General features: G+C 50.6%; 1 protein-coding gene across 4 annotated transcripts in view; it reads right to left on the bottom strand.

Annotated features, from left to right (window-relative positions):
• Window positions 1-16,770, bottom strand: part of CEP63 (centrosomal protein 63) — a 75,322-nt gene that overhangs the window by 43,091 nt on the left and 15,461 nt on the right. For 2 of the 4 annotated variants that reach the window (XM_040427690.1, XM_040427688.1), the window contains exons 5-7: window positions 16,281-16,397; window positions 4,420-4,533; window positions 18-230 (exon numbers count right to left, since the gene is read on the bottom strand). In XM_040427690.1, coding sequence (XP_040283624.1) covers window positions 18-230; window positions 4,420-4,533; window positions 16,281-16,397 — 444 coding nt within the window. The remainder of the gene's footprint in view (window positions 1-17; window positions 231-4,419; window positions 4,534-16,280; window positions 16,398-16,770) is intronic. The other 2 variants (XM_040427689.1, XM_040427691.1) reach the window with 2 other exon arrangements.

The raw sequence follows: 16,770 nt of genomic DNA on the forward strand, positions 1-16,770 counted from the left end.
CAACACACGGGTCTCACCTTTATTGTCTGCCGAGCTTGCTCAAGTTCACGCTCTGCTCTCTCTCGCCCTGTCGTAGCCGTCTCCAGCTGCAATTTCAGACTTTCAAGCTCTTCTTCTTTGGCATATAGACTGTCATTAACACGTACTAGCTGACCACTGAGGTGCTGGAGCTCTGAACGACCGGCCAAACTGGTTTGTTCCAACATATGTTTTCGGCTCTGAGACTCTTCCTGATGGATAACAAAGAAAAGAAGGAACATTTTGAAAATTCAATAAGTTACTAAAATTCAGCAATTGGGGAAGGGGGGGAGATGAAGCATAAAAATTAAGCATAAAAACGTCATTAATTATATAATTAGCCAAACTGTGATTGAATTAATATACATCTATATTAAAGGGGTTATCCAACCCCTATAATGCCCCCCAAAATGGCCGGACTGACACCTCATACAGGTTATACTTACCCCGCTCCTGACCACAAGGCCCCCCCCCCCACCCTCCGATGGTTTGATCAGTGCAACGGGGAGATGCAGAACCGGCTATGCGGGCATTAGGAACGACACAGGTGCTGGGGAGCGAGGTAAGTATAACCTGTATGAGGGGCCCAGGCATTGGGGGGTCATTATAGATGTTGGATAACCCCTTTAAATCTGCCTGTATACAATTATGCTCATAAGAAATATTAAAAGAAAGACAAATAGCAATGGATTACAGGTTGACAGACAAATGCAAATCTGGTAGGTCCAGATGCTGCATGCAGCAGAAACCTAGGCCACAGGCAGTGGCCAATGGCTGCACAATTTTGTGGGTAAAACGGAGGGACTACTTTCAAAATGATGGAGCCAAAGACTCCTGCATGTGGGCAGGATTTCAGACAAATGCAGCAGTGGAACGTCTGTTCTTACCCTTTAAACGTTAAATTTATTTTGTCATCTGTATCATTGGGGGACACAGTCTCGACCATGGGTGTAGCTGTTGCCGCTAGTAGGCGGACACAAAGTGTAAGCTCCTCCCCTTCAGCTATATCCTTCCTACAGGGACGAAGCTAAATCAGTTTTAGCTTAGTGTCTGTAGGAGGCAGACCTTCCTGTGCTGCAGATCTGCTGTTTTTTTAATCTTTTTTCCTTTTTTTTTCTAGGGGGAGTTTCAGACAGTCCTTAAAACTGCCTGCACTCCCATCCAGGAGATGGGAGTCCAAGGGGTCCCCAGAGCCCCCTGCTCCTTCCCGTTCTCCAGAATCAAAGGAAGACCAGAGATTCCCACAAAGCCTCTGTTTCCCTCCAGAGTTCGGCTCACCACAGCAAGTCCCCGCTGTAGTGTCCCTTCCCAAGGGGCTGCACTCCGAAGGTGGTAATCCGGCTGGAGCCAGGGAGGCAGAAGACGCTGGTCAAGTGAGTATTTAAAAAAAAAAAAAAAAGGAGGAATTGGCCCCAAAGTGCTCCCCCCTTCCAGTATCCTCCCCTCCCCAAGTTTTCCTGGTCCCTATGTGGCTGGGCCGCTCCAGGAGGGATGTTCTGGAGTTGAGGGCGATTCGACTCTCTCTGCGGTATTGGGCACCTCAGGGGTCGTCCAGTTCGGGTTCAGTCCGAAAACTCCACGGCGGTGGTATACTTCAATCACCAGAGCGCCACCTGGAGCCCGGCAGCCATGGAGGAGACGGAGCTGATTTTCAGGTGGGCGGAGAAACATGTTTCGGCAGTTCACATCCCCGTTGTCGACAACTGGATCGCGGACTTCCTCAGCTGGGAGCGTCTCAATCCCGGCGAGTGGGCTCTTCACCCGCAGGTCTTTCAAGCCATCTGCGAGCGGTGGGTGCAACCGGATGTGGATCTCTTAGCCTCCCGCTTCAACAACAAAATGGAAGACTTTTTCGCACGGTCCAGGGACCCCTTGGCCCTGGCGTGCGACGCGCTGGTGATTCCGTGGAGTCAGTTCACCTTTCCTTACGTGTTCCCGTCTCTTCCTCTCATTCCGCGTCTCCTCCGGAAGATCAGGTCTGAGGGACTGCCCGTCCTTCTTGTGGCCCCAGATTTGTGGCGCCGGGTGTGGCACGCGTCTCTGGTCGCCCTTCTCGCCGACTAACCCTGGCGTCTTCCTCTTTGGGAGGACCTTCTGTTGCAGGGGCCGATCTTCCACCCGAATTTCGGGTCGCTACATTTAATGGCATGGCTGTTGAAGCCGCCATACTGAAGGCTCTGTGTTTTTCAGATGCGGTGGTCCAGACCATGATTCAGGCCAGGAAGTCGTCAACTTCCAGAATCTACCACCGGACTTGGAAGTCCTAATTTAGTTGAGGCATCAGCTGCTTCCCGTTCGGTTCTCTTTGCCGCGACTCTTGGCTTTCCTGCAGTCGGGCATGGACTTGGTGCTGACTCTCAGCTCCCTTAAAGGGCAAGGGTCGGCTCATTTCGTTCTTTTTCAGCGGAATTTGGCTTCACTTTCGGCTGCTCCCCCTTTCCGTCCTCCGTTGGATCCTTGGGATCTTAATCTAGTGCTTAACGCTCTCCAGTCTTCTCCGTTTGAGCCCTTGCAGCAGGTGTCGCTTCGCTTCCTGTCTTACAAGGTGGCGTTTTTGGGGGCAATCATGTCCATACGTAGGGTGTCTGAACTCGCGGCTCTTTCATGTCGGTCGCCTTTCCTGACCCTCCATCAGGATAAGGTAGTCCTTCATCCGGTTAAGTCCTTCCTGCTGAAGGTGGTATCAGCATTCCATCTAAATGAGATTATTCTCCCCTCATTTTGTCCGTGCCAGTCTCATCCTCGGGAGCAGTCGCTCCATTTTCTGGATTTGGTGCGGGCCGTTCGAGTATATCTGTCCCAGATGGCATCTTTCAGGCGGACGGATTCCCTGTTCGTGATTCCACAGGGGCCGTGACGAGGGCTGGCAGCGTAAAAGACTTCCATTTCCCGATGGATTTGTTTGGCTATTGTGGAAGCGTACCGAATTAAGGGCTGGGCCCCGCCCTTCCGGGTGACTGCTTATTCAGGTCGGGCAGTGGGGGCCTCTTGGGCGGTGCATCACGGGGCTTCGGCCTGTCAGGTGTGCAAGGCAGCTACTTGGTCGTCTTTGCATACTTTTCCCAAGTTTTATAGAGTGCACACCTTTGCGTCTGCTGACGCTTCTCTGGGGCGTAGAGTTTTGCAGGCGGTGGTTCTCTGATTGACGATAGGGTTGCTTGTTCTGCCCACCCTTGGGGACTGATCTTTAATGTCCTATGGTCAAGCCTGTGTCCCCGAATGATACGGATGAGAAAACTAGATTTTTGTACTCACAGTAAAATCCGTTTCTCTTCCGTTCATTAGGGGGGGACACAGCTCCCATCCATTCTTTTGTTTAGGGGCCTTTTCGGGCCTGTGTGGTTCTGGGTTTGTACATAGGGTGATTTTTTGTGTTGCTTCTTCTACTGCTTTTACACTAACTGATTTAGCTTAGTCCTTGTAGGAAGGGTATAGCTGAAGAGGGAGAAGCTCACACTTTGTGTGCTTAGTGTCCGCCTCCTAGCGGCAACAGCTATACCATGGTCAAGCTTGTGGCCCCCAATGAACGAAAGAGAAGCAGATTTTACGGGAAGTACAAAAATCTAGTTGTTGCCTGGAACAGTTCTCCTTTTTAAAGTTGCATTTTGAATAGAATCAAAGCAGGAACCATGTCTAAAGGCCCCTTTACACTTGAAGATCTATCAGACGATTATCAGACAATCGCCTGCTCGTCAGTGAAGGAGACCGCTGTATTTGCATGCAGCGATCTCCTCCACAGTATGAGGTGGAGAGATCGCTACTGCCATCGCTCTTCCCCATACAGAATCCTTGTTTGCCTGCAGCAGAGGCTATTTAGACGGCACAATCTACTGCCGGCAAATGATGATTTTGGTGTCCACACAAACTATCATATTACCTGATGAACGAGCGTTTTTGCTCGTTCATCAAGTAATTGGCGGCATTTTTACACCGCTGGATAATTGCTAATGAGCATTCCTACGAATGTCTGTTAGCGATTATGTGGCCGATTCTAGCCTGTGTAAAGGGGCTTAAGACATACTAGATCAGTTATGGCACTATTTTTCTTACTCCATGAAATTCATAATAGGTAAGGAACAATAGCCCAGGTGCACATCTCTTTTTCTACCCTGGGGTTACAGAGATGAAAGCTTAAGATGTAATCACATGCATTTGATGTGACAGTTTCATTCATCTGAATGTGGCATGCAGAGATCCATGCACTTGCTGCAGAAGAAAAACCCTTTATATGTAAGGGTGTCTTCACATGCGCGACTGAAAATAATGTGCTTGCTGCCCCATTCAAATGAATGGAACTGATTTTCAGTCGCGGAATTTTCTGCCACAAAATCTGCCAGGTGTGAAGGCACCCTAAGGAACAAATTTACAGTCACGGAAATCCTTCACCCCACTCCTAGGTACCTGATATTTTTCAGTTTGTTCAGCCAAGGTCCTGCGCTGAGCTTCCAGTGCAGCTACCTGCTGCTGATACAAAAGACGCTGCTTCTCCCAATCTAAAGACTTTTGGCGGAATTCCTATAAGAAACAGAAATATAGTCCAAAAGTGAGATGAAAGAGAAGAAAAAATGTCCATACTGAAAAAGGAGACTTTTGTATTACTTACCAGTAAAGTCTCTTTCTCGCTCTTCCTTGGGGAAACCATGGGTATAGCTCTGCTCCCTAGGAGGCGTGACACTAAGTGAAAGCTGTAAGCCCCTCCTCCATCAGCTATACCCTTCAGCCTGGAGAAGAGACTGCCAGTTGCGTGTCCAAGTAGTGAAAGATAACCACCAACCGGAAAAAAGAACTGTCGAGCCCCAACGGGGGCAACCAAGCCGGAACCACAACTGTAACCCAAATGAAGGGCGGGTGCTGTGTCCCCCAAGGAAGAGCGAGAAAGAGACTTTACTGGTAAGTAATACAAAAGTCTCCTTTTCTCGCCCATATTCCTTGGGGGACACAGGAAACCATGGGACGTTCCAGAGCAGTCCCAGAAGGGAGGGACCAGAACAAACTAGACCAACACCAGAGGCATCAATCAACTGCCGCCTGCAACACCAGACGGCCTAAAGCAGCGTCAGCCGACGCATGAGTATGCACCCTGTAGAACTTGGTGAAGGTGTGCAAGGAGGACCAAGTGGCCGCCTTGCAAATCTGCTCCGTAGAAGCCCGATTCCTCTGAGCCCAGGAAGCCCCGACCGCTCTAGTGGAGTGAGCGGTAACACCAAGGGGCGGAACCTTGCCCTTGGCGAGATAAGCCTCAGTAACAGCCATCTTGACAAAACGGGCGATAGCAACTTTGGATGCCGCCATCCCTCTGCGCGACCCCTCCGGGACCACAAAGAGCGAGTCAGTATGCCTGAAAGAGCTGGTTACTTCCAGGTAAATCTTGAGCGCCCTGACAACGTCCAGGCGATGAAGCTTCCTCTCCCGCGGGTGGGAAGGGGAAGGACACAAAGAGGGGAGAACGATGTCCTCGTTCAGATGAAAGGCGGAGACCACCTTAGGAAGGAAGGAAGGGACCGGACGAAGAACCACCTTGTCCTGGTGGAACACTAGGAAAGGTTCCAGACAGGAGAGTGCAGCCAATTCGGACACCCTCTGAAGAGAGGTGACGGCTACAAGGAAAATAACCTTGCAGGACAGAAGTCGCAAGGAAACTGTCCGCAGAGGCTCGAAAGGAGAAGCCTGGAGCGCTGAGAGAACCAGGTTCAGGTCCCAGGGCGGTACCGGAGGGCGGTACGGGGGAACCGCGTGAGCCACGCCCTGAAGGAAGGTCTTGACAGGACCAAGGGGGGCCAGTGGGCGCTGAAACAAAATGGACAGCGCAGACACCTGACCCTTCAAAGAACTAAGGCCCAGACCTTGGGCCAGTCCGCTCTGCAGGAAGGACAAAACGGTGGGGAGAGAAAAGCGGAGCGGAGGAATCCCCAGATCGGCACAGAACCCCAAAAAGGTCCTCCAGGTCCTATAATAGATCCTAGAAGAGGACGGCTTACGGGCGCGGATCATGGTGCGGACGACGTCCGCAGAAAAACCCCTACGTGTCAGGACGGTGGTCTCAACAACCACGCCGTCAAACGTAGGGACCCTAAACGCGGGTGGAAGATCGGTCCCTGAGAGAGAAGATCTTCCCTGGCGGGCAGCGGCCAGGGCGCGTCTGCCAGGAGCAGCATGAGGTCGGCATACCAAGACCGGCGGGGCCAGTCCGGAGCGACCAGAATCACTGAGACGCCTTCCGCCGCGATCTTCCGAAGGACCTTGGGCAGGAGAGGGATGGGAGGGAATATGTATGGGCGCGCGAAGCCTCGCCAAGGAAGAACGAGGGCGTCGGCTCCGCAAGCTCCCGGATCCCTGGCCCTGGACAGATAGGCGGGGACCTTGTGATTGAATTTTGAGGCCATGAGGTCCACGTCCGGTATGCCCCAACGAAGGCAAATGGCCTCGAATACCTCCGGGTGAAGAGACCACTCGCCGGGGTCGACGGTGGTGCGACTGAGGAAGTCCGCCGCCCAATTGTCCACCCCTGGAATAAAAATTGCAGATAGGGCCGGGACGTGGGCTTCCGCCCAAAGGAGAATGCTGGTGACCGCCCGCATTGCTGCAGCGCTGCGAGTGCCCCCCTGGTGGTTTATGTACGCCACAGCCGTGGCGTTGTCCGATTGTACACGAACTGGATGACCCTTCAGCAGATGAGTCCAGTGTCGTAGAGACAGAAGGGCCGCTCTCAGCTCCAGGACATTGATCGAGAGTTTGGACTCCGATGGAGACCAAATGCCCTGGACGGATCGGGGAGGAAACACTCCTCCCCAGCCCAAGAGACTGGCATCGGTTGTAACCACCAACCAGTTGAGTGGCAGAAAAGACCTGCCCAGAAGAGGGGACTGTAACCACCAGCGGAGAGATGACCGCACCGGAGGCGATAGATGGAAGGGATGATCCAGAGACTCCGGCGATTTGTCCCAGGAGGAGAGGATCGCCCGTTGGAGAGGGCGGGAGTGAAACTGCGCAAATGGGATCGCCTCGAAGCAGGCAACCATCTGCCCCAAGACCCGCATGCAGAAGCGGAAGGACGGTCGACGGTGGAGAAGGAGACCCCGAACCGCCCCACGGAGGATCAGACGTTTTTCCGAGGGAAGACGTACCTCCGCCGCTCCCGTGTCTAAAAGCATTCCCAGGAAGACTAGTTGTCTGGAGGGGGGAAGGGAGGACTTGGGGAAGTTGATGACCCAACCGAACCTCGCCAGAGTCTCTAGAGTGAGATCCACACTGGCAACCGCTTGAGAAAGGGACGGAGCCTTGATGAGGATATCGTCCAAGTACGGTAGCAGGAAAACACCCCTGGAACGGAGTAAGGCCAAAACCGGGGCCAGGACCTTGGTGAACACCCGGGGGGCTGTTGCCAGCCCAAAGGGAAGGGCGACAAATTGGAAGTGGAGGTCCCCCACGGCGAATCGGAGGAAGCGATGGTGACACCGGGCTACCGGAACATGGAGGTAGGCATCCTGTATGTCGATGGAAGACATGAAATCTCCCTGCTCCAGGGAAGCCACCGCGGAACGGAGGGACTCCATCCGAAACCGTCGAAGGAGGAGAAAACGGTTGAGCTTTTTGAGGTCCAAAATGGGCCGCACCGAACCTCCCTTCTTGGGAACTACAAAGAGGTTCGAGTAGAACCCTTGGAACCTTTCCTCTAGAGGAACGGGGGTAATCACCCCCCTGTCCAGTAAGGCTTGAACGGCCGCGGAGAACGCAGCCGCGCTTTTCGGGTCCCGCGGCGGGCGGGAGCGAAAGAACCGATCTGGAGGGAAGGATGCAAATTCGATTTTGTATCCGGAGGACACAATTTCGAGGGCCCAGGCGTCGGAGACGTGAGCCATCCAGACGTCCCTGAAAAGGAGGAGCCGGACCCCCACCCGGGTGGGTGGGGGCGCGCCTTCAGGCAGAGGACTGCTTTGCTGCGGGTGTGCGGGCAGCCTGCGGCTTGCGCCAGGAGGGCTGCGCTCGAAAAAACGGCTTCCTACGCTTATCCTGGGGAGGAGCCGAAGCAGCAGCTGTGGTGGGAGCCCCAGAGGCCCTGCGGGAGGACCGAAAACGAGACGCACCAGGGCGTCCGCGGGGGGCGCCCCTGGCTTGGGGTTGAGGAAGATGGGTGCTTTTACCACCCGTGGCCTCCGAAATAAGTTCGTCTAAGCGGACTCCGAAAAGGCGGGAACCCGCAAACGGTAGCCCCGCCAAGGAACGTTTGGAGGCAGCGTCCGCTTTCCAAACCTTCAGCCAGAGCTCCCTCCTGACGGAAACTGCCAGGGCGGAGGAGCGTGCAATAAGGGCTCCCGCATCAAGGGAGGCCTCACAAACAAAATTCCCGGCCCGAATAATAAGCTGGGCCAAGGAACGTAGGTCCTGGATGGGGACGTCCGAGTCCAACTCCTGTTCCAGCTGCGCACCCCAAGCAGAGATTGCTTTCCCTGCCCAAGCAGAGGCAAAAACCGGTCTGAGAGCAGAACCGGAGGCAGCAAAAATACCCTTGGAAAGGGTCTCCATGCGACGGTCCTCCGCTGACTGAAGAGAGGACCCGTCGGGAACAGGGATGGCCGTGTTCTTTGACAGCCGATGTAGCAGTGGCCATGTAGCAGTGGCCATGGATGGGGGAGGCTGGAGCAGCCACTCTCACCATACGCTGTCTTCGCCCTCAGTCCATCCAGCGGGGGTCGCCCCTTCAGCTCCTGGCACCGCAGTGGCAGGAAGCCGGGGGAGGGACTTGGCGTGCGGGCGACCCTGAGCTGGCGGGACGCAGGGGAGCGAGGCTGCCCTGGTCCACCTTGTCTTCTGTGGGGGAGGCGGCAGTGCGGAATTACCGGCACTGGCGCAACTCAACCCCGGGAGAAACAGAGGGGTCTAATGCGCCACTGTTGTCCCTGTAGGTAGAAAAAAATCGAATTAAAAACAACAAATAACGCAAAAATAAAAATAAAAAAAAATCATAGGAAAACAACCCTGCATAAGCAGGGGGTGTCTTGCCTCCTTGGACACTAAGCAAAAACTGGCAGTCTCTTCTCCAGGCTGAAGGGTATAGCTGATGGAGGAGGGGCTTACAGCTTTCACTTAGTGTCACGCCTCCTAGGGAGCAGAGCTATACCCATGGTTTCCTGTGTCCCCCAAGGAATATGGGCGAGAAAGAAGACTTAAAAGCTATTTGGGAGCATTTTTAAAGTGGTTTTAAGGGGCATTTTTTTTTACTGATGACCTATCCTCTGGATAGGTCAAACTCATCAGTATCTGATTGGTGGGGGTCCAACACCCGGGACCTCACTGATCAGCTGTTTGAGAAGGCAGCGGCGCTCGCAGTGAGTCGCGGCCTTCTCTCTGCTTTTCCTAGGTCGGTGACGACACGTTCATGATTCACATAGTTTAGGAGCAGCTCAATGAATGAGACTGGGCTGTGATACCAGGCACAGCTGCTATACAATATATGGCGCAGTGGCGCTCACAGGAGCGCTGCTGCCTTCTCAAAACAGCTCATCAGTGGGGGTCCCTGGTGTCAGACCCCCACCAACCAAGTACTGATGACCTATCCATAGGTCATCAGTAAAAAAAAAATATGAATCTTGAAAAACCCTTAAAAAGCAATTTTGCAATAGGGTTTTTATTAAAAACTTTGCATTATTTGACTTCTGCAGCTACTACGTACCACAGTACATTGCTAGCGGTAGTATGCCGTTCACTGTCAGATCCTCATCTGACAGCTTGGTCTCTAGGCCTCTCTCTCTACTTTTCTAAGCTGACCAAATCAAAGTTCAAGTCACTTGTAGCTTCCACTGTGAATGGCGTTCTGCAGTCTGCTATGTACTGTGATACATAGAAGCTTAGCGGTGCAAAAATGTTAATAAAACCGTTTTGTAAAATAGCTTCAGATAAAAATAGACATATTTCAGTAAAAAAATATAATAATGTCCCAATGGTGTCCACAGCCTTTAAAGAGGACCTTTCATCAGTATAATTTTAATAAACTAATAACCCTACCTAATAGTGCGGCTTCCACTGATGTTCCCCCTTTTTTTTTTTTTTTTCAAATCGGCCACCGAATGTTGAAATAATAGCCCCGTTTGTAATGCTGCAGCGCCTGTCACTCAAGCGCTTTTTTGTATGGGGCGTTGCTAAACTTTTTTCTTTGCTATGGGCCTTGGCTGAGAGCGCAGCCAATCAGAGCGCTCCTCTCTCAGCCAGGCAGATCAGATAGAAAGATCAGCGAAAGATCAGATAGACCGGCCGAGGGACGCGACGGGTGTGGAAGCAGCGGTACGAGCGGCAGGGTAAGTATCATAATCATCCCCTAGACATCGCTGCACTTTAGCTCCTTCTGCCTGGCTGAGAGAGGAGCGCTCTGATTGGCTGCGCTCTCAGCCAAGGCCCATAGCAAAGAAAAAAGTTTAGCAACGCCCCATACAAAAAAGCGCTTGAGTGACAGGCGCTGCAGCAGAACAAACGGGGCTATTATTTGAACATTCGGTGGCTGATTTAAAAAAAAAAAAAAAGGGGGAACATCAGTGGAAGCCGCACTATTAGGTAGGGTTATTAGTTTATTAAAATTATACTGATGAAAGATCCTCTTTAAAGAGACAATCACATAGAAAGCCACTGATGCTGGATCCAAATGCAAGCCTGTTTGCAGTTAACTTACAGAATCTCTCTTAGGGCTCGTGCACACAAAAAGTATTTTCTTCCCGTGTCCGTTACGTTTTTTTTTTTTGTGGACCGTATACAGAACCAATCATTTAAAAAAACGGAAGTTACTCCGTGTGCATTTTGTTTCCGTATGTCCGTTCCGCCAAAAAAATAGAACATGTCCTATTATTGTCCGCATTACAGACAAGGATAGTACTGTTCTATTAAAGGCGAGCTGTTCCGTTCTGCAAAAAACAGAATGCACATGGACGTCATCCGTATTTTTTGCGGACTGCAAAATACATAGGGTCGTGTGCATGAGCCCTTATATTGTGCGTCTGTATGCCCATCACTTGGCCTAGACATATGTTTAGCCCCTGTGAAAAAACAAAATGAAATTTCCTACACTTGAATACCACAAAGTATATTAGAACATTTTGAGACCACAAAAAATACTCTTCAGTTTTCAAACCAGCACCTGGATCTGAATACTTTTGCAATTGGGTGTAATTAAAAAGTTAGTATAGTCACTGAGCAATTCAATGAAATGTATATGTATAGCACCACCTGCTGTTGGCTTTTTTCTTATTTCTTTGTCTGGCTAAGTTTCATCCTTCGAATGCCTCCTGAGCTGTTATAGGGAGAGAGTGGCAGCAGAAAGGACACGCCCCCTGAGCTGCGACAGAAAGGACACACTCATTGAGCTGCTAGCTTGATACTAATTTAGCAGAGAAATTGGAGCAATGAATGGGGACAAACGTGAGGTACAGGACTGGTTCTACCTTTGTTAGAAAGAGATTACCATGTACATAACAGTTTTGCCCGAACTCAGCCCTTGGGCTGTAGGAAAAGTACTTAACTGTTCTGCCTGAGCTTTCACACAAAACCAAAATGACAGCATTAGCTCAAGATAAACAGGAGATATCAGAGTTGGGCCTCCTGCACACGACCGTATGGCTTTTTCAGTGTTTTGCGGTCCGTTTTTCACGGATCCGTTTATTGTTTCCGTGTGTTTCCGTTTCTGTTCCGTTTTTCCGTATGGCATATACAACATACAGTAATTACATAGATAAAATTGGGCTGGGCATAACATTTTCAATAGATGGTTCTGCAAAAAACGGAATGGAAACGGAAGACATACGGATGCATTTCCGTATGTGTTCGGTTTTTTGCGGACCCATTGACTTGAATGGAGCCACGGAACGTGATTTGCGGGGAATAATAGGACATGTTCTATCTTTAAACGGAACGGAAAAATAGAAATACGGAAACGGAAAGCATACGGAGTACATTCCGTTTTTTTTTTGCGGAACCATTAAAATGAATGGGTCCAAATACGGAACGCAAAAAAAACGGCCAGTAAACGGGGGGAAAAAACGGTCGTGTGCAGGGGGCCTTAGAGATCGAGTTGGGAATAATCACTGGGGGGCAGTGTCTGAGTAGTTTTTAAGCACAGTGTGCACATGTATGTGTATGGAGATACTTAATGAGACTCATCTAACAACATTATAGTAGGACTAGCCAGTAGGGAGTAGAGATGGCCCGAATAGTTCGCCGGCGAATAGTTCCCGCCTTCCCGGCGAACATAGCTTGTTCGCGTTCGCCGCGGCGGGCGAACATATGCGATGTTCGGTCCGCCCCCTATACATCATCATTGAGCAAACTTTGACCCTGTACCTCACAGTCAGCAGACACATTCCAGCCAATCAGCAGCAGACCCTCCCTCCCAGACCCTCCCACCTCCTGAACAGCAACCATTTTAGATTCATTCGGAAGCTGCATTCTTAGTGAGAGGAGGGACAGTGTAGCTGCTGCTGATTTAATAGGGAAATCGATAGCTAGGCCAGTGTATTCAGTGTCCACTACAGTCCTGAAGGACTCATCTGATCTCTGCTGTAAGGACAGCACCCCAAAAAGCCCTTTTTAGGGCTAGAACATCAGTCTGCTTTTTTTTTTTTTCTGTGTAATCAAATTGCAGTTGCCTGCCAGCGTGTGTGTCAGGCTCACAGCCCTGCAAGTGCACAGTGTCACCAGCGCAACTCATATCTAGTGTCACATTCGATTACATTTAAAGAAAAACAACAATTTTGACTGAATAAATAGCAGTCAGTTACACACGTGTTTGTGTGTTTAAAGAGGACCTTTCACTAGATTAAAAAATCTAAACTAACTGTACAGACATGTAGAGCGGCGCCCAGGGATCCCCCTGCACTTACTATTATCCCTGGGCGTCGCTCCGTTCGCCCGGTATAGCCTCCGGTATCTTCATAGTTAGGCTCCACCCAGGGGAACCTGCCGGCGTCTCCTTCTCCCATGCTGTAGCGCTGGCCAATCGCAGCGCTCAGCTCATAGCCTGAGTTTTTTTTTTCTCTCAGGCTATGAGCTCAGCGCTGCGATTGGCCAGCGCTACAGCATGGGAGAAAGAGACGCCGGCAGGTTCCCCTGGGTGGAGCCTAACTATGAAGATACCGGAGGCTATACCGGGCGAACGGAGCGACGCCCAGGGATAATAGTAAGTGCAGGGGGATCCCTGGGCGCCGCTCTACATGTCTGTACAGTTCGTTTAGATTTTTTAATCTAGTGAAAGGTCCTCTTTAAGGCCCAGTGCAGTGCATAGTGTCACTTCAGCGCCATTCATATCTGGTGTCACATTCGATTCCATTTAAAGAAAAACAACAATTTTGGCTGAATAAATAGCAGTCAGTTGCCTCCACTTGTTTGTGTGTTTAAGGCCCTGCTGCAAGTGCATAGTGTCACTTCAGCGCAACTCATATCTGGTGTCACAGTAGCTTGCACGCATAGTACAACTTAACTAATCTAAAAAAATGACAGGCCGAGGCAGGCCACCCCGCAGGGGCCGTCGTGGTCGTGGTGCTGTGACTTCCTTTGGCCCTAGAATAATGCCCAGTGTTCAGAGGCCACGTACCCTGAACTCGAAAAGTTCTGAGGACATAGTTGACTGGCTAACACAGGACACCCAATCTTCTACAGCTTCCGCTCGGAACCTTGACGCACCATCCTCCTCCAGCTCAGCTTCGGGCACCTCTCAAGTTACCACTCGCCCGCCTGCCGCCACCACCAACAACACTAGCACCACAGCTGCTTCACTTCATCTATCAGAGGAGTTATTTACACATCAGTTGGAAGAAATGAGTGATGCGCAATCATTATTGCCAGAGGATGTAGATAACAGGGATATGTCTCAGTCAGGCAGCATTACACACATGGACGCACGGTGTGATGATGATGATGTTGTACCCGCTGCTGCTTCCTTTGCTGAGTTGTCAGATACAAGTGAAGCGGTTGATGATGACGATGTGTCCGTGGATGTCACGTGGGTGCCCGCTCGAAGAGAAGAAGAACAGGGGGAAAGAGAGGAGGAGGAGACGAGTTGGAAGCAGGGGGAGGTCGTCGCAAGGAGCTAGTGGCACAGTCAGACAGCATGCATCGGCCCCCGGGGTCAGCCAGACAGCATGCCAATCAACGTATGCTGTTGCCACCACCAGAATGCCGTCATTGTAGAGCTCAGTAGTGTGGCATTTTTTTTGTGGGTCTGCCTCTGACAACAGCGATGCCATTTGCAACCTGTGCCAAAAGAAACTGAGTCGTGGGAAGTCCAACACCCACCTAGGTACAACTGCTTTGCGAAGGCACATGATCGCACATCACAAACGCCTATGGGATCAACACATGAGTACAAGCAGCACACAAACTCAAAGCCGCCATCCTCCTCCTGGTCCAGCATCTTCAGCCACATAAACCACTGCTGTCCTCCTTGCCCCCTCTCAACCATCCGCCACTCCGTCTCTCGCCTTGAGCAGTTCCTGCTCATCTTCCCACAGTCAGGTGTCTGTCAAGGACATGTTTGAGCGTAAGAAGCCAATGTCACAAAGTCACCCCCTTGCCCAAGGTCTGACAGCTGGCTTGTCTGAACATTTAGCTTGCCAGCTTTTACCATACAAGCTGGTGGAGTCTGAGGCGTTCCAGGGGAACATAACAGGGATTAAACTGATAAGAATAGAACAGCATAACACATCACAACTATCTGGCGGCACATTAGAATGCACGTGCAGTGCCCCAAATTTGAAGTAGGAGGACCGACCAAGCATCTTTTTCCATCTCCCCGTTCCTAAAATCGATGCCATATACACGTCCCCTGATAGGGGAGGTGACAGGGATTAAACTGATAGGAATAGTACTACTTAACACACCTTATAATAACGCAGAGAGAGGAGTCTGAAGAAGAGGAGTCAGAGGAGGAAGGTGGCTTTGAGGAGGTGGAAGACCAAACACAGCAGGCGTCCCAGGGGGCTTGTTGTCACCTTTCGGGGACCCTTGGTGTTGTACGTGGCTGGGTGGAGGAAGAGACCTTCAATGAAGTCAGTGAGGACAAGGAACGGGACATGGCTAGCTTGGTATCCAACCTTGTGCAAATGGACTGTTTGCGGTTGTTTGCGGTGCGTTAAACGGGGAGTTTGGTCTGTCACTGTGAAGCGGGCGTAACCCTTACACTACCTGATCGATATAACATCATACCTGATGTTTTAAAGCACGTTATTCCAAACAATTTAGGAATGTTAGGTGATTTAAGCCCTTTATGGATTAAAACCCGACTCTGCGTCAACTACGTAATTTTCCATGGGAGTTTTGCCATGGATCCGCCTCCGGCATGCCACAGTCCAGGTGTTAGTCCCCTTGAAACAACTTTTCCATCACTATTGCGGCCAGAAAGAGTCCCTGTGGGTTTTAAAATTCGCCTGCCCATTGAAGTCAATGGCGGTTCGCCCGTTCGCGAAAATTTGCGGACGGAAAATTTTATGTTCGCGACATCTCTAGTAGGGAGCAGGTAGCGAGCACGCAGGTACCAGCCCCCTGCTCAATAGCTGGAGGTATATGAGCAAATATATCATAGACAAAAAAAATACACAAAAATCATGTGACACAGCTGATTTTAATAATCTTTATTTTTAATTTGTTTTGGGGAACTTTTAAACATGCATATATTAAAGGTTATGTCATTAATAATTGGCATATGAAAGAAATAGGGCACCTTTGGGTCTTTAGGACCGTTTGTAAAGAAATATGATGGCATGGAGGGGTTGATGGCACTGGGGGAGTGGGGGACATGATGGCATGGAGGGGCTGATGGCACTGGGGGACATGATGGCATGGGGGGGCTGATGGCACTGGGGGAGTGGGGGACATGATGGCATGGAGGGGATGATGGCACTGGGGGAGTGAAGGACATGATGGCATGGAGGGGCTGATGGCACAGAGGACTGATTGCACTGGGGGGAGCTGATGGCGCTGAGGACTGAGGACACTGGGGGGAGATGAGGGCGCTGAGGACTGATGGCACGGGGGCTGATGATGGCACGGGGGGCTGATGAGTTTTTATAAAGAAAAATGATCTTTTAATTTGTTTTTTTTCCTTTTTAGAGTACTCAATTAATCGTCGGATTAATCGATAGAATACTTGATTACTAAAATAATCGATAGCTGCAGCCCTACTATGGACCCCACATCAGTCGTGTGGTTGGCTAGAATGGTGACTATGCCACTGATTTGGATTATACTAAAAGAAGATAGCCAGAAAATCATTATAGCTGTATTTTTACCTCAAGCCTGCGTGCCAACCGACTGACTTCTGACCTGTCTTCTTCACCACTGCTTTTCATCTCCATCCTCTGGTGTCTTCTCTGTACTCTTTCATAGGTTTTTTTCAATTTGTTCAACTACAAACAAAACAAACATGCAAACACAAGCATATCTGGTTAGAAAGCACATGAGCTCCTCAAGATAACCGCGTTACCGCGCGGAGGAGCATATAAGGCGTCCACTTTATCAACCATACTACCAAATTCTCTACTTAGATGGGACAGCTGCCACCCAACCCCACTGAAACGTGGGATACCGAGGGGGCGATACCCGAGATTGAGATGCAACTGTTCCGATCTGAGTTTAGACGCCAGGCAAGTAACCTTAGCGGCAATAGAGGTGACAAACATTATAGGCCGCCAGTGGGAAACTCTGTTGGTGGACCCGGATTTAGCCGATGTGTTAAGCCCCCGACCATCGGTTACATACAGGAGGGGTGCTAATTTGAGG

This window comes from Bufo bufo, chromosome 4 (assembly GCF_905171765.1).
Source record: "Bufo bufo chromosome 4, aBufBuf1.1, whole genome shotgun sequence".
NCBI classification, from domain to species: domain Eukaryota; kingdom Metazoa; phylum Chordata; class Amphibia; order Anura; family Bufonidae; genus Bufo; species Bufo bufo.